The following is a 23122-nucleotide window of genomic DNA, read 5'->3' on the forward strand; positions in this document are numbered from 1 at the left end:
GCCGTCTTCCCCTGCTTTTTAGCAATCAGGCTAAAGGGGTAGCCCCATCTATAGGGGATGTCGGCCGACATTAGCACCTCCAGCAAGGGGCGCAGAGATCTCCTCATCGCCAGCGTGCGTCTAGAGAGGTCCGGGTATAGGGACACTTTCGCGCCATCAAAGTCAATATGAGAGCGAGAACGCATGCGGTGCATAATGGACTCCTTCTCTGTATATTTGTGCAGCTTGCAGATAACGTCTCTGGGGTTATCTGGATCCTGGTTAGGGGGGCGGAGTGCTCTGTGGACCCGGTCAATCTCGATGTGCGTTGCTACTGGCCTGTCTAGGATCTGATTAAAGATGCCCGTCACCGTGGGCAACAGGTCTTGAGGCCTGGTTGCCTCTGGAAGGCCTCGCAGCCGGATGTTAGAGCGACGGCTCCTGTTCTCATAATCATCCAATTGGTTGTGCAGTGCTGCAATGTTAGAGTCCTGCTGCAGCATTTTGCCCTTCAGGAGGGAGATGGTGTGCAGGGCCTCAGCATATTGCGTCTCTAACTTCTCCACTCTCTGGCCCAGCTGTGTAGTGTCGGCCCTGAGGTCAGTAATGGCCTGTTTGTGCGCCCCTTCCACTTGGGAGACAAACGCCTGGAGGTCAGCTTTAGTGGGTAGGGACCGGAGGACAGCCTTCAGGTCCCAGTCTGGGTCCTCTGCGTCAGACGTGGCCGCCTCTGAGTATCCCGATCTCGGGGATCCACCTGGGTCTCTGGGGTCCCCCTCCAGGAGCAGTAAGGGGATCGGGGTGGGACAGGGCATACCTGAAGGCGAGCCGGCAGCCTGTGAACCGCCGGGCGCCATCTTGGTTGCGGCCCGGTCGCATGTCCGCCGATCGCGGAGAAAGTTATCCAGCGATCCCCTCGGCTGTTTCGGGGTCTTTCCGGAGGCCTTCCGTCCCCCCCATCAAGCTTCCTGGGCTGCCGGCAGGCTAAATCGGAGTCGTATGGGTGCGGATGCAGAGGGTCCGGACGGAGCTCGGCTTAGGTGCGACTCTCCGCCATCACGTCCAGGCCACGCCCCCTTATCAGACAATTTAAAGCCGATATTACAGAAGTGGGCAATAGGATTTCTCAAATTGAAGGGAAAATGGGTGTATTTGCTTCCACATTTAATGACCTTGTGGATTCCCATAATGAAAGGGAGGATGACATTGCAGCAACAAATCTAAAGATTGGGGCATCCCTGAATTGATTCAGCAAACTGAGCTCACTCAATATGTGCAAGATCTATTTCGGGCTTTTCTTCCTGATCTTCTGATAGATCGCATACACCGTCTGCCTAAACAGTTGCACCTTTCGGAAAATCTTCCTTGCGATAATCTCATACGAATCCATTTCTACCATGTCAAGGATCAACTGATGAGTAGCTAGGACCTCTCCTTTGCCGGACTCCATTCTATGCTGATCTTTCACAACATATACTTTCACTCTGAAGGAAACCAAAGGCTCTCAGGTATCATAAAATAGCCTACAAATGGGGAATCCCGACTAAACCTCTATTCTCAATTTAGAATACTCTCTCTGGAGCAAGGTTTGGAATTGTTGAGTCAATGGGATATCCTTCGTCCTCCCTTTCCCCTTGCGGAGAGTTCTCAACGCCTAAGAAAATTGCAGACGAGTGGAGAGTTGCAGCTCGAAAACAGAAACCCAAAGTGTAATGTAATATAATATAATGAAGTATAATTTTGAATTACTGGGGCATAGGCCTTATTCTCCTCAGATCTGTTTGCAAGGGCCACATGTACCATCCCCCCATTTGTTAAGCAGTACCAAACACTGCCCTTTATTCTATTTTTGGAACGTTTTTTATCCAGGTTTTTCTTTTATGATTTGCTCCGTTTCCTCTTTCTATCCTTCAATTTTTAACCACTTGAAGACCAGGTGTTTACACCCCCTTCCTGGCCAGGCCATTTTTCCGTATTCAGCGCTGCGGTACTTTGACATTTATTCCGTCATGCAACGCTGTTCTGAAATGAATTTTATACCATTTCTTTTGGTGGTATTTAATCACCGCTGGGGTTTTTATTTTTTACTAAATTTACTTTGGTAAAAAATAAAAGAAAGGGTCACGTCAGGTAAATAGACACCAAACATGTCAAGCCTTAAAATTGTGCACAGCTGCGTAAATCGCAAAAAACTACCATACCCAAAATTGACAATATTGACGCTTTAAAAGCTTTTGTCGCTCATCAGTTTTGTTTTACCAGTGATTAATGGCCCTAGAATTATTGCTCTCACTCCGTTCGCGGTGATATAACATTTGCGGTGGAATGGCCCCAATCGTCATTATCGCATGTTTGCGCACATGCATGTAAAGTAAATTCTTTTTCATGTGGGACTTCTTTTTTGCAACTTTACATTTTTATTTTCAGTTAGCCCCCTTTTGTGATAACAATAACGTTAAGAAACCCTCTATGTGATATCAAGGAGATGTGACAGGTCCTCTTTATGGAGACATCAGGCGACCCCTAATGTCACCTAGGGACCACCAAAGAAGCTGATAAAGCAGAGATCAGAAGCTGGAGAGTGACACAAGAATGCAGAAGTGATGTAATATATATCACTACCGCATTCTGAAACCGGAGAGGGGATGGAGGGAGATCATGTATCGATGTATCGATGCATCATGTATCGGCACAGCAGAGCTCGGGACCGGCAGATCGCTTGTATGCAAACAGGTATCGCTGTAGTTTTTTAAATTTGGGCAGTTTCCCCGCTCACCCCCGCTGTGCGAACAGGATGTCTTTTGGACAGTTACATCCAGGAAGACAGTTAAGCCAAGACTACTTTTGCATCCACCTCAATCTTTACTCCCAGGGTCTCTCATTCAACACTTGCATCCACCTCAATCTTTACTCCCAGGGTCTCTCATTCAACACTTCACTCCTACTGTTCCACAGATGACTGTGTCCATCTACTCTCCTTGTTTCACTTACCGGACAAATGGGTGTTACTATGCTTTCTCTAAACGTGAAACCATCTGGCAAAACAATGTTCACTGTGGAAAGAAGCTCTATACCTGGGAGCTAATATACAGTATTGTGTATCCAGGAAACTCACTTTAGCCCCACTCAAGCTCCCTCATGCTCACAGGCTTTTTCCTAACACCCTCCATGCAAACGGTCCTCGAAAGAAAGCTGGAGTGATGATTGCCATTAAAGACTCTAATTTCTTCACTTCTTGATGTAGTGACAGATGTTTCAGGCCGATTTAACATACTGATATGCTCCATTAACTCTAATCTCTACACCATTGTCAACTTATATCCGCCCAACTCACGACAAATCCGCTTTCTAAACAAACTCTTTAAGTGTGGTCTGTGCAACAAGGCGCTTCGATAGTTGCCAGAGACTTTAACCTTGTTCCGGACAGATTCCTCGATTTCACTACAACTACTAATTGCAACCTTCCTATTTAAAGGAAATCTATTTGATGTATGGAGGTGTCAACACACTTCTGAAAAACTTCACCTTTCATTCGGTTACTCACAACACCTACTCGAGAATTGACTAATTCGCTGTGGATTAACGTCTTCTCTCTAAAGTCTCACACTCCTCCATCCATGACATTACGTGGTTAGACCACGCTCCAGTTACATCCATGTCTCAGAAAACTTGCCTTCATCAACATAAGTGTCGCACAATAACGTCTCCCTTCTTCGCCTCCCTCAGAATGTCAAGTGGATTAAGGACAACCTAAAGGAATTCTTTGACATCAATTCTCCTTCCACCTCTGATCCATTTGTCCTGTGGAATGCCCACAAAGCTTATATCCGTGGCCTCCTCATGCAACTTGGAGCATGAACAAGGAGACAGGGTAAGCAGAAAAATCGGCCACCTTCTGTGTAAAATACGTTCCTTAGACTTGCAAAACAAATCTCTTCCCACACCTGCCATTTCCTCCCAAATGACCAAGCTGAGATTTGAACTTAGAATACTGCTTGAACAATTTGATAGAAATTCTTCTAGACGTAAAGCTTCTTTATATTCTAGTGACAAGGCTGGCAAATTTCTAGCCTGCAGACTTAAACACAAAGCCCTACCAAAAGACCACATCTTTTTTATCCTATCTCTAAACATAAAATTTGGCACCCTCAAGCAATTGCGGACTCCTTCAGCTATTACTACAGAGAGCTATATAACCTAAAACAGGGGTGGCAAACTCAAATTCATCGGGGGCCGCATCAGCAGTATGGTTACCCTCAAAGGGCCGGTTGTATAGGACTATGCATCTACTCTTTATTATCATAGTAATAGTAATCATGGTGTCCTCAAAGTTCTCCTGTGGACGATACCAGCAGTCTGCAACCCTCCTTTTCAACTGGCATGGAATTAAATTATTCTCATAATAATTATAAGCAGACATCCAGAGCACCCCACTCCCAATACAGCAGATGTCAAGAGCCCTCCCACCATCAAAAGTACGCTACGTACACAGTGCAGGGGTCAGGATTGCGCCTAAAAATTCCTCACATCTGTACTCTCCGCTACCTTCCTGTATAGGCGGCTCCCTCCCTTTGTATTGGGCTATAGTACCTTTTTTTTTATTGAGCTATAGTGGTACCATCCCTCTGTGGGTGGATCTCCTGTGTTATCAGTACTTTGCTTTTTGGTATAGTGCCATCACTATACCAGCAAGTCTTTGGAGTGTGGGAGGAAACCAGAGCACCCGGAGGAAACCCACACAATGACAGAGAGACCCTGCAAACTCCATGCACATAGTGTCCAGGCCGGGATTCGAACCGGGGGACCCCAATGCTGCAAGTTAGCAGTGCCAACCACTAAGCTGCCCATATCGCTGGCATGGCCTTCTACTTCAGCGGAAAAAGACCTGTTAGCAAGAAAAGCAGTAGACATTGATAGTGGTGCCTGAACCTTGGCTCGCGTGCCAGCAGAAAGGGCCTCGCGTGCCATAGGTTCGCCACCACTGACATAGGGCCATGAGACATGGCAAAATGAGGTGGCTGCACGTCAGGGTCTCTGAAACACCTTCTCTGATTCTAGCACTGGATACAAATAAAGTGTTTGACAGAGTACACTGGAACTATTTGCGGCATGTTTTGGATAAATTTGGATTTGTGTGCCCTATCTTTTCAGCAATTACCGCTTTATACTCCCGAAGCTCCCACTCAAACATAGAACCATGGGTGGCATGGGTTATATTGACATTAAAGACTACCTCGCTGCTATATTAACACATCTTAGAGGTTAGTTTCTATCTCCTAATGAAAAACAGTGGTTCCATATTTAACGCAGTTCAGTTTCTGGCAAGGATCTGCACAACTACTCATTAGCCCGTATGTGGGACTCAGTCCCTACGAATGCTCTATCACCTTCTATTCAGACTTCTGTATTGGCCAGAAAAACACTAACTTTGAACATGTTCTCCCACTCCCTGCTAAAGCATATCCCTATACCACTGGCAACAATTGAACTTTTCATTGCTCACCTTTCACTACAAAGTTGGGAGGATCGTGGTATCCTAACGCTCCAAAACATCTCAGAAGGCCACTCCATTAAACCGATCCCCCGTGATTTCCTTTCAATTCCAACTACCTGGCAGGGAATATTACAAATATCTCCAAATATCTCACCTTCTAATGTATAACAAATCTCTGTGTATTGAACTCCCTTTTAAAATAATTGCCTATTATATATGTCTGCAATCCAAGGTAATATCACTTTTCTACTTCCTTCAAGATAAACCAAGTCGTCAAAAATACTGCCATTTTGGCTTTGGAACGTGACTTAGGTGCATCTTTTTCTAAATCCCAATGGTTACTTACTTTTAAAGAGACTTATAGGGCCTCCAAGTACATGGATATGTGGGAATTGGCTCAAAAGACTCTTTGCTCCGATGGCATTTTACTCCCTACCGTCTGGCCAAAATGTCCCCAACTACTTTGGAGTGTTGGAGGGGTTGTGGACACACGGGCACTCTGTTTCACACTTACTGGTCTTGCAACTCTCACTAGTGTCTGGAAAAAAATACTCCAAATATCAGCTGTTACTGGTTGTACCTCGCTCCCGATTCCTAGCCTAGCTTTACTGCATTTGGGAATTGATACCTACCCTGTCCATCTCCAATTCATTGTACTCCATATTCTCTTCGCAGCCAAATTAACAATAGTTAGACATTGGAAGGGCTTGACAGTCGGAAACACTGCAAATATTAAGACTCCATTGTGAATATGAGTGCCTTTTAGCGCTACGTGATAACAGCATGGCAAAATTCTATAAAAATTGGAACCCATGGTTTCTCTGGTCTCAACATGCCATGCCTCCATAGTGAAAATGTAAGCTCTTTGTGATCAAAGATGTGAGATACCATATGGTATGTTTACTTCCTTCATTTTCATTTAACAATGCAATTGTCTTGGCATTGTTTTTTTTTTGTTTCTTTTTCTTATATACTTTCTATGAAATGTTGGCCCTGTGTAGACCTAGCATATGTCCTTTGGAAATATTTAATAAAAACCATTTTAGTTAACGGGCATGGATTTTGTGGTGGATTTGTAGATGTACACAGGTGGAGAAAACCTTTGAAGTTACTGCAGAAAATCAAAATGACAAAAGCACTTCAGCTTAACTAAATGTGAGGGTATGATGGATAGACACAAATTCTAGTTTAAAATTGACAGTAAAACAAGGGGACCTCACTCGGACGGCTGTGGTAGAGGATCTATGGCGTGGGCTGCGATGTCCTCTCTGCTGTGGTTAGAATGCCATGTGTCTGGGGCGTGGCTTGGCTATGGCGGCGTGAGGAAGCACATTGCTTGAGCTCTGCTACCTCAAGAGACTTTTTCAGCTGATCGAGACATCTTTTCAACCCGTTATTGATGTCGCTTAAGGGCAAAACTCGCTCTGACAACAGCCAGCGCTCACAGACCTCTCTACAGCGCTACCTCTCATCTCCAGCACCGACGACCTGCAGCTCCTCCAGGACGGCCATGTCGTCTGACATGCAGGGTAAGGCCTTGGGACATGCTTCACCATCTCATCCCCGTGACAGCCACGCCTCGGACGCTTCCATTCCACTGCAGGCATCCACCTCCACTCCCGATCGAGGATCCGGTCATCCCGCTCACCAGTTCCCCACAGCCACATTCAGAGACGGCCGCTGCCCTGTCCGCAGGGGAGATTGCCTCCATTCTCCTATCTTCCCAGGCGCCAAGACATGGCCGCCCTCGTAGCCAAAATGGAGGCCGCACTCAGGAAAGATATAGCTGGCATTAGCAGCACGGTCTCCCGACTAGAAACGGAGGTCTCCACCCTGTCAACAGGACAAACCCATTTGGCCCACCGACTTGACCGCATGGAAATGGAGACAGCAACCCATGACCGCCTTCTATCCACCCTGTTTCTCGCGCACGATGACCTGGAGAATAGGTTGCGACGGAACAATGTGAAACTCCGGGGGCTCCCGGAGGCTACCACTGCGGCAGGCCTCTGACCTACGGTTACGGCCATCCTCAATACCATCAAGGCCCCGGACTCGCCCCTGGAGATAGACCGAGTCCACTGCGTGGGAGGGCCTAGACCTGACGGAGACCTGAGGCCTAGGGACGTCCTCTGTCGCGTGCATTTCTTTGCTGAAAAAGAGGCCATCATGCGCACGGCGTGGCAGAAGGGCCCCATCCCCTTTGACGGAGCGGACATAACCATCCTCCCAGACCTCTCCCGCCGCACGCTTCAGATGCGACGGACCCTGCAACCCCTCCTCGCTGAGATTCGTCGGGCCGGAGGCCTCTATACCTGGGGATATCCGTTCAGCTTGAATGTGTGCCGCAATGGCCGGTCCTTCCTACTACGCCACCCGACCCAACTGGAGGATCTCTTCGCGTTTCTGGAGCAGTCACCGGTGGAGATACCGAACTGGCCGAGTCCCGACTTAGACGCAGAAAACCGGCCTCTACCACAACGGCGCCGCCGCACCTCTTGCACAAGGCCCAGGGCCTCTCGCCCTGCACCCACAGCTAACGAACCCTGATTCTCCCGGACACTACCCATCACCCTCTGCCTATCTCAGAAACTGCCGTTCTAAGCTGGACATCCTGATGATCACCACCGGAGAACACTTTATGCCCTAGCAGAACTTGCCCACTTGAATCAACTAAACTCCCGCACATCTCTTTCCTTCCCCACCCCCATTCCCCTTTTTCCTACGCCCCACTCACCCACCTTTCTCATCTCCTCCCTCTTCCTCCCATTCCTCCCCTACCACTCCCCCTTCCCCCTCCTTTTTCAGTTTTCTCCTTTCCAGTCTATACCCCCTCTGATCCTTGGAGATGCCCCCTCTTAAGGTCCTTTCCCTCAACGCCAGAGGGCTCAATGTTCCGGAAAAGCGCACGATGCTGCTCCGAGATCTCCACCGCCAACTAATTGATGTGGCGCTATTCCAAGAGACCCACTTCCAGACTGACCATATACCCCGACTGGGTGACCGAAGATATCAAACTGTATACCACAGCAGCTCACCCGATAAACGCTCAAGAGGCGTTAGCATTGTTCTCTCTCATTCCCTCCCATGGTTGTTTCTAGATAACTATGCTGGGGAAGAAGGCCGGGTACTCTTTGTGAAAGGCACTATTGACTCCCAAACAGTTACTATAGCCAACGTGTACCTGCCAAACCACGACCAAATCACCTTTCTCACACGAGTCCTGTCCCGTCTGGCTGACTTCCGTGAGGGGCTCCTCATTTTGGGAGGGGATTTTAACTTTGTCCTCGACCCTCGCCTGGACTCTTCCGCGTCCTCCTCCCATCTCTCCTTCAGTAAGTGGAACCGTATTAAAAAGTGCTTCTTCAACCACCAACTAACTGACGTATGGCGCATGGCGCATACAGCACCAGTCGACGAGAGACTATTTTTTTCTCCCATCTTCACCAGCATTACACCCGTATCGACTTCTTCTTTGTCCACCATAATCAGCTCCCACGTGTCCTCTCCACAGATATTGGAAACATCACCTTTTCGGATCATGCCCCGGTCATTCTCACGTTCTCCCTCACTGGCCCTCCCCCGGGACCGTGGCAGTGGAGGCTCAACGAGTCTCTTCTGCACAAGCCCGGCATCTCCGCCTCCCTGGAGCCTGACTTGCGCCTCTTCTTTGCAGAAAATGCTACCCCGGATGTGTCCCCCTACACAGTGTGGGAAGCCCACAAAGCGACGATCAGAGGGATGCGTATCACTCACGGCGCTAGGCTCAAGAAATAGAGACTGACCCAGATCACCGAACTCCTCACCCAGATCCGCCACCTCGAATCCAGACATAAGACCCAAGTGGACACGACAGTTGGACGCCAATTATGCACCTTGAGGGAACAACTCAGGACCCACTGCCTCGACCGGGTCCAGGCCTCCGTTGCCAAGTGTAGACGCTCATTTTATGAGTACGGCAACCAATGTGGTGCATATTTGGCTAGAACCATACGTCAGCGCCATGCCAGACACCATATCCCCCTCATTAAACAACCAAATACCAGATTCACCAAGCCCACAGACATTGCCTCCGCCTTCAGCGAATACTATTCGTCCTTATATAACCTATCCCCCACCACCCTCACCCAAACACCTAATCCGCGATTGACATGCATAACCAAATATATATCGGACTCAGGCATGCCCACCCTGGACCCTTCCATCTCCACGCTATTAGAATCCCCGATCACCCCCCCTGAACTTGAACGCGCCATCAAAACCTCCCAGTCTGGTAAAGCCCCCGGCCCTGATGGATTCACTCTCCACTACTACAAACAGTTCCTACCCCTTCTCTCGAGCCCATTTTTATCGGCCCTCAATTCTCTGCGGGAGGGCAATCCTGTCCCACCCGAATCACTCCTTGCCCACGTCACGGTCATTCCTAAGGAAGGCAGAGACCCTACCCTTTGCCCTAGTTACCGACCCATCTCACTCCTAAACGTCGATACCAAACTATTCGCCAAGATTCTCTATCACCGTCTATCCCCCCCATATACCAGATCTGATACATCTAGATCAGGTAAGCTTTGTCCCAACGAGGGAGGCTAGGGACAATACCACCCGAGCCATGGGACTCATCCACTCTGCCCTGTCGTCCGCCTCCCCCTGCGTCCTACTGTCCACCGACGCGGAGAAGGCGTTCGACAGGGTGGACTGGGATTTCCTTACCTCCACTTTAGACGCGGTTGGTCTGGGCCCCTACATGAAGACCTGGATACGCTCCCTCTACTCCAACCCTTCTGCGAGGGTCTGAGTGAACGGGGTCCTCTCTCCGCCTTTCCACATTTCGAATGGCACCCGCCAGGGGTGCCCCCTCTCTCCCCTAATCTTTATCCTCACCCTAGAACCCTTCCTCAGAACTATCCGCTCTAATCCTGATATAAAAGGGATCCAGAGGGGACATGCCCAACACAAGGTGGCCTCCTTCGCGGATGACCTTCTGTTCTTCCTCACTTCCCCAGATGTCTCCCTTCCGCTACTATTATCCGAAATAGCCAAGTACGACGAACTTTCTAACTTCCTAGTCAACTCGCACAAATCATCTGCCATGCACATTTCCCTCTTGGGACCCCGGCTGCAACGGGTGCTAACCAATTTCCCTTTTAAGTGGTCCCCGATATCCCTGAAATACCTGGGAGTACACCTCCCACGACACCTTTCACAGGTATACCCCCCTCAACTTTCCACCGCTACTTACCGCTATCACTTCCGACCTCAAAACTTGGTCTAAGGGCACCTTCTCCTGGATGGGGAGGTGTAATATTCTTAAGCAATCAATACTCCCTCGTCTTCTCTACCCACTCCAAGCCCTACCAATAAGGATCCCGTCGTCCTTCTTCCGACGACTGAGAACCCTATTCACCTCCTTCGTCTGGGCAAACCCCATGGACGGACCTTGAAAAATCCTTTGCCCGTGTTCCACTCTCAGGCCTCCCTTGGTGTTCCTCACCCTTGCCACAGGCCGTACAGACGCATCCCACCATCATGCCCACGCTGCGGGTAGCCAAATCCGCCTTTGCCCAATACGCCCTCTCTCCCGACCCCTCGCCTCTGCTCCCGATCCTAGGCAATCCAGCCTTCCCACCAGGATCGGAGAAACCCGAACTCTCAAATCCCCAGGTAAAGAAAGGGCACTTCCATTTCCTGACGGGGGCTTCCTGGTCCTCAGGGTTCAGGGTTCCCACCCGCCAAGGTCCCGCACCTTTAGACCCGTGGAGAACTCACCAACTCTCCCACTTCCCAAGATCACTGCCACCCCCCTCGCAGCTCTCCAGAGCCCTGACTACATATGAGTTGGAATGCACCCGACAGGATTCTGCTCAGCATGTTCTCTCCATGTGCTACAAACAACTCATCTCTGGCTCTTCTGAGTTTCATACGAAGTGGGAGGAGGACCTGGGAATCCGATTTAGTTCGGAGGAAAGCGGGAAGCTCCTCACACTCTTACCAATCGTCGATCAGCAATAAATACCAGGAGTCGGGTTACAAGCTGGTCACCAGATGGTACAGGACTCCTCATCTCCTACACTCTTATGTTCCCACAGACATCCTCCCACTGCTGGCGATGCGGAGCTCCGCATGCTGACATTCTACATATATTTTGGTCTTGCCCCTCTCTCCAAACCTTTTGGGATCAGGTCCACGCCACAATCCAGCGGTTCACTGATTCCCCGGTGCCTCGAGACCCGGCCTTCTTCCTCCTACACCACAACACTACCTCACTTAAAACATACAAACGCTCAGTGGTGCGACACCTGGTCAACGCGGCCCGGGCCTGCATCCCGGTCCTTTGGAAGAAACCTGAACCCCCCACCATCCACCAATGGCTGGACAGGGTACATGACATATACCTCATGGGAGGACCTCACTCAACAACACACCAGCCAAATTCCGGAACACTTGGTTCTACTGGATTGAGTTTCTCAACTCTCCAGAGTATGCGGCCTTATGCCAAGGACACACTGGGTAGATCTCCAGGACAGAACACACCCTACGACTCTTCTCAGCTCTCTCCTCCCCACCTACACTTCATCCCCCTCTCTTTTACTCCCCCCCAACCTATCCCTCATACCCCCCTCCTTCCTACCTCCCTATCTCCCCGCAACCCTGATGCTGCTCTGCTTTCAGATAGTGCTGAGACCCGATTCCATACTTACATTGTAGAACCCTGGCTGAAGAACCTGAACGCCTCTCTTTGCTATATTAAAGCCGCCCGGGCTGGCTGTTGAGTAAGGAAGAATGAATATATTGCCTCGTGGCTAATGGAGGCAGGGGACGTCAGTTCTGCGTGCCGTGAACGGCCTTGCTGTGACAGTGCTCGACGGTCAGCAAAGGGGAAGTCAAAGGGAAGTCTGAAGTCAGCGCTTGAGGAGACCCAGGTGCGGCTGTAGGAGGAAAACCGCTGGGTGAGGCAATGATGGCCTTATGTGTGCGAGTGATGCTAGTAGTAAGCCAACATGGAGCACTGACAGCGGCGGACCCATGTGTACCACAGATGTCAGACTGGAATGCCATTAAAAGGAGAACTATGAGGTGAGTGCTTTTCACTCACCTCATAGTTCTAGCCGACCTGTGACAATGAGACTGTCACAGGTCGGCTCAGTAGATCAGGAGGTGAGCAAGTCAGAGGTAATTTTCCTGTGACCAAATGTTCGGTTATCGGGAAAGGTATCTGAGCATTTGAACGCGTATGAGTACTCGCCCAAATACTCAGTATAGGCACGTATACTAGTATCAGTGCATCCCTAGTATTTAAATTTTTAGGAAAAATTAGTACACAGACTCCTATCAGTGCATCCCCCAAATCAATGTGGGTTCTTAACTCATGAAGAGGCACCCTGCATAGCACTGTGGGGTTGTTTTGCGCACAAGCAAAATGAGAAGGCAACAAGAATTTAAGCATTCAAGGTTTTCAAAAATGACTAACTGCTATCTGGTAGTTTAGTTTGCATTCCTAAGCTTAGTGACAGGTGCAATCAGAGAAATGTAATAAATACCCAGATATTACTCTAAATTTGTTAAGGAAGGTTTGTTAATAAAAATACAGAATTGTAAAGAAACGGTTTCCATGCTCAAAGCTTTTAAAAAGGGTGCATTTGGCATGAGCCACAGTATATAAATATTCAGGAGTGCCTAAATCAATAGCAGTATGAGTTTTTCTAACAACAACAAAAAAACAAACACATACACAAAACCCACATCACCACACAGCTACTTACATTTGTAAATGATCCTAAAACCGTAGCTTTTTTCATAAACTTGGTGATAGGCATACTGCCAGCAGATTTTCTTTTGCCTGATGGTGTTGTCTGCATCTGTGCCCCAGCAGTCATAACTTCATCTCTATTGGGAGGATTCAGCTGGGTGACATAAGTCCATTGACATGGTACAGGTAGACTCTCCTGCTGAAAGCTCTTCAAAATGTCATCATAAACGTACCAACACAAACGGTGATCTGGACGCTTTTCATACACAGAATTCTCTGAAATTATACGTTTCAACCGAGCTTTGGAGGGTATATTACTGCTGGGTATTTGCTGACAAGCATTTGGACTTTCCGATTCTTTCACAGTAATGTTGCTACCATCACCCAACAAAATGATGCCACGTCTGCAACACTCTTGAAATTCTTGGATAATTATTTTGCTTCCATTGACGTTCCCATGCAGCAAAGGGAGGAGATTCATAAGTACTGCATAAAAGAAAACATAATATAAAGACCATTAATTACTTGGGAAAAAAAATTAAATAAGGTCCAGATTAATGCAAAACTACAGGAGATTTGTAGTAACCATAGCCTAAATTTCTGGCAGGCAAAGCATTGAGTTATGCATAAAAATTCCATAGGTGCCAAACCCGAGAAACTTGTAGTGGGTGACTGGCCACCGTAGCAACTGGTTTTACATGACCCAGGGCCTTCGGTCACAGGCAATATGTCATCACGTACAACCCAAGACTAGCAGTCCTGAATTGTAACTGGGGATGCCAAGGGCCCACCCAATACCTGGAGCATGGAAAAGGAGAGCGCAGGCTGCCGGGGGAAACAAGGGATAAGGCAAGAAAAATGGCTATAAATGGCACTCTCAATGTTCAGCTGAGAAAAAGAAAAATATACATAAAAAACCAAAAGACAAACCACACTGCCGTAAAAAATTATTGCACAGAAATAGTTAAATATCAAAATAGTAGATTGAGAAAACCGAAAACATGGTTAAACTATATGTATAGTTTTTAACTAGCTTAAGGAAGGGTGAAAACACGTATGGGTTATTTTTTGCTGTGTGCTCAAATGGTAAGATTTTCCTTAATTTTCTTTCCTGGAGTCGACAAGAAATGAGAGGAAATCTAACAAATATAAAAGGGACAGTTGTCACCGAACATTTGTTCCAACTGAATGATATTTCTTCACCTTTTGCTCCAGCCTTATTAAAAAAAGGAAAGTGGCCTGTTTCATTTTGCTTTGTAAAAAGGTAGAGGCCATCAGTTGGCCAACATACTAGACTTCAAATAACAAAACTTCCAGCTACTCCAAAAATTGCTTTCGAAAGGTCTTTTGGGCAAGGGAAAATAAAGTATTTTAACGAAATAAAATGACTGCCCTCGTAACAAAAGAAATGGATGGCCATTCAGTCATTGTCCCTAGTCTGACTGAATTTTAATGGGTGATATTTCATGATACAGGCATTGGTGTGTGGGAAGGGATTCAGGAGACATGGCCCATTCTCCTTAACATTGTCTATAAATGTTACCCCCTTTATGTCTATAAAAGGGGGTAAAGTAGACCTTTACCCCCTTTGACAAAAATCACATCAGCATGCAGATATTAAATAATATTTCATTTGTTAGCTAAACAAACCTTTTTATTTTACGTACAATTTTTTCCCTACTTAATGGTCCACTTTGGCACAACATTTTGTAATTGTGCCCAAGCACTGCATCCTGGTGAAGGTTACATCATAGTGCATTGCTGGGAAATGTCATCTGTAATCTCAAGAAGTAAAGGGAAACCTAGTAACCTGCTCCAAGTTAAAATGGCTACTGTGAAAGGAATGAGGAAGTTGAAAGAAAAAAAAAGTATGCAGAGACTAAAAAGCCACCAATTATCTATAAGTATCTGTAGATTGCCATTACTAAACGTGTATTTGTTGTTTTGAAGATATGGGTGAAGTTCCTTTTTTTTTTTTTTATCGCTTTTTAGTGAAAATCATTTCTTTTTTTTAGAGTTTTTTTTTTTTGTTTTTTTTTTTTAGAGAAGTCAAGTTAGCAACAACCTACAACGAACAAAAAAATAAAAAAATAATACGGCCACAGTGCATATTACGAAACCGAAACATTTTGCACAGAAGTTGCCTATAGCTCACATCAAAATATTATGATAGAAAACGGTGTCTGTTAGTAATAACACTGGTCTAGAAATTTTGGGAAATAATTGACCTCCGAGATAAAATGTGTTAATGCCTACATATTTTGATTAGATGAATTAGAAAACAGATAAGGTGCTGGTTTGCTAAACTTTTCAAGATATTTACCAAGAAAGATTTATAAACAGGCGGGTATATTTGCCAACAAGGGAGGGAGGTATCTGATCATCATGATGCCTCGTAACCTCGACAAAGTACACTAGAACAATGAAAATGGTACCACATGGAAGTGTATAAATTTATCTTCACTTTGAGACTAAAGATTACCTAACTACATTTTTTTTTCTTTTATTGCAAGGTACATCTGTCTTGGTCAGATCTACGCATCATATGCACCATCTACATCGGGTGGCTTGTAACTGTCATTTCCAAGGAACAGTTCCGTAATATTTTCCCTCAGAAGCCAAGATGCCTCGAAACTATGTAATCAACACAGATAACTTCTGCTATATTTGTGGCGAGGTTACTTTTGCATCTCAAAAGTGCAGAATGATGGCAATTGTAAAAAAGGCATACCACTTATATATTGGATGCAAAATAGGGGATCAGGACAAGAGTTGGGCCCCTCATTGTTCCATTACATGTGCAACTTATCTGCGTCATTGGCTAAACAAGAAGCAAAAGTCCATGCCTTTCGCAGTACAAATGGTGTGGAGTGAACCCACCAATCATAGTAGCGACTGCTATTTTTGCATGGTTCCCCCAATTGCAAAAGCGATCTCAAGAAAGAAGTGGACCGTGGAATATCCAAATATTTCATCGGCACTGCGTCCTGCACCCCATGGTGAGGACTTGCCTATTCCAGATCCACCAGAATACTACTCTCTAGACTCAGATGATAAAGACGATGAGCAGGATGCAGCTAATCTGGGGCCATCGATGTCAGTGGATCCAAACTTTAACCTACTGTATGCTCCTTCTGAACCACATCTAAATGTCATAGTGAAATAAATGACCTGGTCAAGGATTTGCCTAAAGGTGGCCATACACTTTACAACCATCGCAAGACCTTAGTCTTGCGATGGTTGTAAAGTAATTAAAAAAACGTACGATCTGCCCATCTTGGACAGGCAGATCGTACTTTCGATCATCGCAAGCCTGCCCCCTTGAGGGGCAGGCTTTCGATGACCGCAAGGCTGAACGGGCAGTGGGGGCGCGTGCGCACACCGGCCCGTTCGGCATTTGTCTCCCGAGCACCGTTCAAACCAGCCGAAAATCGGACGATTTTCGGCTGGTTTTCTAGCGTGCTCCTTAGACAAAAGACGTGCAACCGTACAGTAGAAACGGACGCACGTCTTCATTCACACTGCTCGATTCTCGTACGATCGCGGGATTTCCCGCGATTGTCGTACGAGAATCGAGCAGTGTATGAGCACCATAAGAGTAAGGCAGAGCTACAGGGCTCCAGATTACAATCTGGAGCCCAGTAGCTCTGCCTTACCCTTAGGCAAAGACTCTTAGGTTTGCGACACAGCCTGTGCTTTCCTATCGGTGGGATCCCGAAAGGAAGGGGAATCCTCTGCCGGAATAACACTAGCTTTGTTCAGGCCCAATCCTGAAGGATCCACAACTGGAGGAGCCTCCCACTTAGTCAAAAACGATTCCTCAAAAGGATAACAATAGAAAGCACAATGTTTAGAGCGCACTCCTGTAGGTCAGACACAACTCTGGAGATTAACTACTGGTGGTGTGCGAAACTCCTCATAACAATTGTTTCCTCAAAAGGATAGCAAACCGAAAAACTGTTAGGAACCGAAAATGACTTAGTCAGCCGCTTCCATTCCTTGTAGACAAAATCATCAAAGAAGGAGCTGTAAGGAAAGACCTTAGTGGAAAGTTTTCTTTTATGTGTCCCAAACTGAACTGGAGGAAGCACAGAAGAACTCGGAGCCTCCTCAATCTTAAGCATCTCCCTGACAGAACGAATCAGAGCAGAGACCAATTTGGGCTCCTGAACCATAAGTGAGGTGCGCGACATCCTCATTACCGGAATCCGGTGGGGAAGAATCCCCCGGGTCAGGGCGAGTTGACGCCACAGAAATATCCCCCTCCTCCTCCCCTGAAAGAAAAGGGGAAGGCGATGGCAGAGCGCGCTTTTTAGGAGGCCTCTGTGTCAAGGCGCTTTCAATGTGCATTACAAAACCGCCCATAGTGGAGAAAAACACCTCCAAGGATAATGCAGTGCCTGCGGCACTGACCACCCCCACCAAAGAACCGGAGGGGGACAATTGTGACTGGGCACTGGCATACAGGCCGCACATAGAGGGGAATGGGAAACTTCCACGAAAGAAGCCCGCAACCCTCACAAGGTACTGTGGATGGCTTGTCCTTGCTGTCCATGGTACACCACCCCCAGGCACAAAAACTGCCTCCAATGAGCCAGAGACAGCAGCAGGTAGAGGGGGGGCGGGCAGAGGTACTCACAGCCCTGTATGGCTGTGTAAAGGCCCCCGCAGCCTGTAAACCTGCCACCCAGATCTGTCTGCTGTAGCAGCAACGCGACCTCACACCAGCGTCTTCCAGGCGAAAAGGACCGTCCCAGCCACATCCAGACCAGGAAGTGACATTACGGGACGGGCACGTCAGCCCGTAAACAGGATGGAGGCTTCCAGCAAAGCAGCAAACGAACCCGGGGGCTCAATTAGCGGCCACCCGTGCACAGGTGGCCGGAAGGCAGGAGACACGTGGCCGTGGTACTACCTGCTCCAGCGCCGCGGACTGCACACACATAGCGCTCCACTCAGCATTTGACAAAATTAGCCATTAATACCGTTTTGGCTATGATCCTGAAGCCAGTTTTCCACCAATTTACATACTATTAATACAGATTAAACCTTAAATTTATACATTAAGAAGGGATGTCACGATAATGATAGTCGTATCGGGCCAGATACAGGGCATTTTCAGGAGTACTTGTACCTTCCCAGCGCAGGAAATGACAGCCCTGCACCGATCAAACAGCCCCGTAGCTGGCGCCTGATAGTTCAGCCCCACATGCAGCCTGGTGACATCTGTACACTGCACTGGTGGGATGCAAACGTAGCCTGGTGACATTTGTACACTGCCCTGGTGGGAAGCAAATGCAGCCCTGGTGAGAAGCTGCATTAGTCTATATTCTAGATAAACAAGTCCCTTTAAGAAAAAGTATCAGTAATTGGTATTGGCAAGTACCTGAGGGAAAGTAGTTGTACTAGGTCTTGAAAAAACTGGAATCTGGACATTCCGAACATTAAATGAGAACTATGAGGCAAGTGTTTTTCACTCACTCATAGTTAGAGCCGACCTGTGACAAAGAAGCTGTCACAGGTCGGCTTTATTGACTTTATTGGCTTTATTTTAGTGAGCAAAAACATGCAGCAAACTCTCTGCTCACTTCCTGATCATCTCCCTGCAGTGAGCGATGACTGTCAGTCACTGCTCACCGCAGGGATTCCCCCCTCCCCTCTCTGATCCTCAAGCGCTGAGTGGAGGAACGAACAGGGGAGGGGGTGGGCATAGCCAGCGATATCCTGAGCTTTGGGTCACGGGAGGTTAGTTTATTTCCTACCGTGACCCTAAAGAACTATGGGGAAAAACACTTACCGCATAGTTCTGCTTTAAGCTTTTTGTGAGGTACTGTATCAAATTATTTAGCCAAACCTAGATACAACATATCTACTGGTTTTCCTTTTTCTAAATTACTACTAACTTCACCATAGAATGTTAATAGGTTGGTTTGACAAGAACCTTTCTGTTCAAATCCATATTGGTTGTTACTCATTTACATACACATTTTTCAATAAGAGTCCCTTATTTCCACAAATATTTTGCAGACTATTGATGTTTGCCTGGTAGCTATAGACTAGTAAGGTTAACATCTTGTCACTCGAATATCAGTACCACATTTGCTTTCCACCAATCAGCCAGTACCATTCCTGTTAGTGTCCGTAAAGTTTAGGAACAGTGGTCTGGTGGTCAAAAAAGTTTTGTTGAGGACTATTGATTGTAAACCACCTGGTCCTGCAATATTTAGTTTTTCTTGACTCTTTTGCACTCGGATTTCTGTCAGCCACTGGGGTATCCTTAATCTATTGTTATTAGAGTTACTACCTTGTTCATTAAACCCATCTGTCTGCTCTAAATAGACCGAAGAGAAGTATTTAACACATCTTTCTCCCTGTCAATGGGAACCAACTTCCCTTATCCTCTTTTATGGGGCCTACATGTTGGGTCCTTACCCTTTTACTATTTATAGATTTGAAGAATTTTTTAGGGTTTTATACCTTCTGTAGCTATATATTCCTCGTAGTCTAATTGTGCCACTGATTGCTCTTTGGCAAACTTTGTTGCATTCCTTGTAGTGCCGAAATGGAGATGATCTTTTTCTTCTCATTTAACCCCTTCGTGACTGACGTACAGTATACGTCGCCAGCATCAGGGCTGTTTAAACACAAAAGTGAAAAAAAAAAAAAGTTTAAATTAAAATAAATCTAATAAAAAAATGTTAAAAGTCCCACGCCCCTGTGAGCATGCGCGTCGCCGCGTAAAACACGCGTCGGGTGCCCCTACGTATGAAAACGACGAACGCGCTACACATGTTGGGTATCGCCACGCAGGCCGGAGAGAGCAATAATTCTAGGGCCAGTATTTTGGGGTATCTCTAAATTGATGACCTGTGGGGGCTTTTAAAGCGTCTATGGACTTTTTGGGGTACTGCAGTTTATCGCCGTTTCGCGGACGCACGCAAATTGTAACCTGCGCATGTTGGGTATCGTTTTACTCGTTGTAACCTCATCTTTTATATTTCATTAAAAAAAAGGGTATTTTGTTGTGTTTTGGGGCATTTAATAAAATGTTTAAGGAGTTGAGCTAAAAAATGTCTAAGGAGTTGAGCTAATATTGTGCAACATAAAAATTTGCAACTACCACCATTTTATTCTATAGGGTCTTAGCATTCAGAAAATGTCCTTTTCAAAATCAAGTGTTCTAGTCATACCAACATATCTAGTTTTACTGAAATTCCCTGTGAACGTAACTAAGCTATGATTTGTGTTCTCCAAAATAATTAAATTCAACAGTGATTTTTTTTCTACTAGTTACTTCCAACATTTGTCCCATTAAATTTTGTTGGTATACCTTCAAAAAGTGATGGGCCTTAGTTGTGTGTGTAGTTCCATTTGTACAGCCAATCAGGATATTTAACATTTTTGGGGGCCCATAGAATAACCACCTGTAATTTATCATCTTTTTATTTATGTTTATCTCCAGCCATAGTTATTTTACACTGACCGCAATCTTGTAAGTGGTGCCATTGCGCACATTCACTTCCAGATGGTTCCTGGCGTACCGTAACCCTCTATGGGGTATACCTGTATGAAGGGGATCAATCTTCCTTCACTGCCGCTCCAAAATATAGTGTACCATTAGATGTTTGCAACCCAGTCATATGGACTATCTAATCAAGTTTCAGATATTTTCAAAATTTCAAACTCCACCTCAAGTAACGCAAGTTCAGGCTCCTCCATTTTGTTTGCCAGACCTCTAGCATTTGTGATCATGAATTTTAAGTTTGGATTTTTCTTATTGCCGACTATTCCAATGTTATTTTAAACCAGAGTTTTGGATTGGACTTTGATAATGTAGTTTACATAATATCTGTTGTGTTCCTCCCCCCCGCCCCCCATCTATGCTACAACCCCTTTGAACCCACTATAATTATTTTTGATTCCTCCAACTTCCTGGAACTCTTGCACATGTGACTAGACAGTCCGCTAGTATGCACGTGTTTGCGGTGTCAAGGGACTTAACTTTGAGGGCATTTATTTACCTTTGCACCTGCTCACTGCCTGATGTCAATCATCAGAGGAGGGAACTGAAAGATAAAGTACTCCTTCAGGTCTTTCTCTGCTGATTGACAGCAGGCCCTTGGGAGGGGCGCAAAAGCAATCCTGCTATTGCAGTTTAAAAATATCCAATAGCAGGCTGGATTTTGTTTGCAGAGGGCAAGGAGGAGGAAAGGGGCGGGCAGGAGGAACATTAAAGGACACAGGAAACTGATTTTAGATCATGTACAACATGGTAATAATAGCCACCTGCAGGAGAAGGACGCTAGGCACAAAACAAAAAGGACAGCCTAGAGGTGACCCATTCTGGTGGCCAAACCCCCCACCTGCTGACAAGTCCCCAGTAACTAACAAGCAGTAAGGCAGGGGTGGCAAACTCCGGCCCTCCAGCTGTTGTGGAACTACAAGTCCCATGAGGCTTTGCAAGATTCTCACAGCCACGACTCGCAGAGGCAGATGCATCATGGGATTTGTAGTTTCACCACAGCTGGAGGGCCTGAGTTTGCCACCCCTGCAGTAAGGAGTATACTCCACAACAAGGAGGGCGGGACCTGTTTCCTTCAATGAACGGAGAGAAAAGGATTTTAAGGGGAGTACAAAAATCCTATTTTCTCTTCAGTTCATTGAAAGACACAGGAAACCAATTGTAGATCATGTACAACAGGGACGTCACAAACCAGTATAAAACCAGGGATGGGCACAAAAAGGAAAAAAAAACATCCCACAAAACAAAGCCCAACTACAGTTACAGGTCAGAGTGCAAAACTTCAAAATGCCCCAACAGCTCCAATAGAAAGAGCTGTACAGGAAGTAAGTCCAAGACCCCCAACCACAAACGCCCGAACAATTGGTCAAAGAATCCAACGTAAAAAAAAGTGCCAGGAGATGCAACCCTTCTGAGGACCATCTGTAAGGATTAACAAGAAATCCGATGCACAAAACAATGCCGTAACATCCAAAGAGTCCTGAGGTACCTGAATAACACCCCGACAAGGGAGAACCTCCACCCCCCACTGGCTTTGGACGAGGAAGGAAAAACTAACCACATGGGGAGGAAAGGTTAAAACCACGTTTGGAAGTTAAAAAAACAGCCTTGGGCGGAGCACAACCCTTTCTCCATATAAAAACCAGAAAGGAAGACCTGCACAACAAAGCCGCCAGCTCTGGAACTCTCCAAACAGAGGCAATGGCCACCAAAAAAGGCCACGGTGAGAGATTCCAGAGATCCCCCCACACCCTATTTCTCAAAGGGAGATCCCTGCAAAACCGACAGCACCAAAATAAAATGCCAGAAAAGCAGTGAAGAGCGCATGGGAGGAGCAATAAAAGTAACCCCACACACACACAAAAGCGTGCAACAATTAATGGGACACAAAGGTCACTGAAAAGGAATGGCCAGAGCCGAGACTTGACCTTTGACAGAGTGCAAGGCCAACTTGATCCACCAAACGCTGAAGAAAGGCCATAATTCCAGCCACTGAGGGGGAAAAACATGGAGAAAGGCCCACGGCCACCCACCACGTAAACTAGACGTTCCATGTGTGGTGGTAACTTATGTGAGAAGTAGACTTCCATGCTTTGAGCATCAAGTGAAAAACCGACACCAAAAATTTCGGTCCCTCAACACCAGCCTTCCAACAGCAAAGCCATTAGATTCCGGCCAAAGCGGAATACGCTAGAGCGTGTCCACCATGACTCTGCACCCAGCCCTTCGCGGCCACAGTCTGGAGCCACGAGCAGTACCGGGATTCCCTCGGCCTCCATCCTGCAAAGAAAATGCGGCAGCAGACAAATGGGTGGCAAGACCTAAATCAGAAAGTAACCATCCTACAGAGACCCAGGAACCGTCGCGTCTGCCCAAGGAT

At 46.6% G+C, this 23122-nt stretch overlaps 1 protein-coding gene across 1 annotated transcript in view; it reads right to left on the minus strand.

Annotated features, from left to right (window-relative positions):
* CHAF1A (chromatin assembly factor 1 subunit A) overlaps positions 1–23122 on the minus strand; it is a 196623-nt gene that overhangs the window by 47602 nt on the left and 125899 nt on the right. Inside the window, exon 13 of the mRNA XM_018570653.1 lies at positions 13234–13706. Coding sequence (XP_018426155.1) covers positions 13234–13706 — 473 coding nt within the window. The remainder of the gene's footprint in view (positions 1–13233; positions 13707–23122) is intronic.

Source organism: Nanorana parkeri, unplaced genomic scaffold (genome assembly GCF_000935625.1).
Source record: "Nanorana parkeri isolate BGI_ZX_2015 unplaced genomic scaffold, ASM93562v1 scaffold1567, whole genome shotgun sequence".
NCBI classification, from domain to species: domain Eukaryota; kingdom Metazoa; phylum Chordata; class Amphibia; order Anura; family Dicroglossidae; genus Nanorana; species Nanorana parkeri.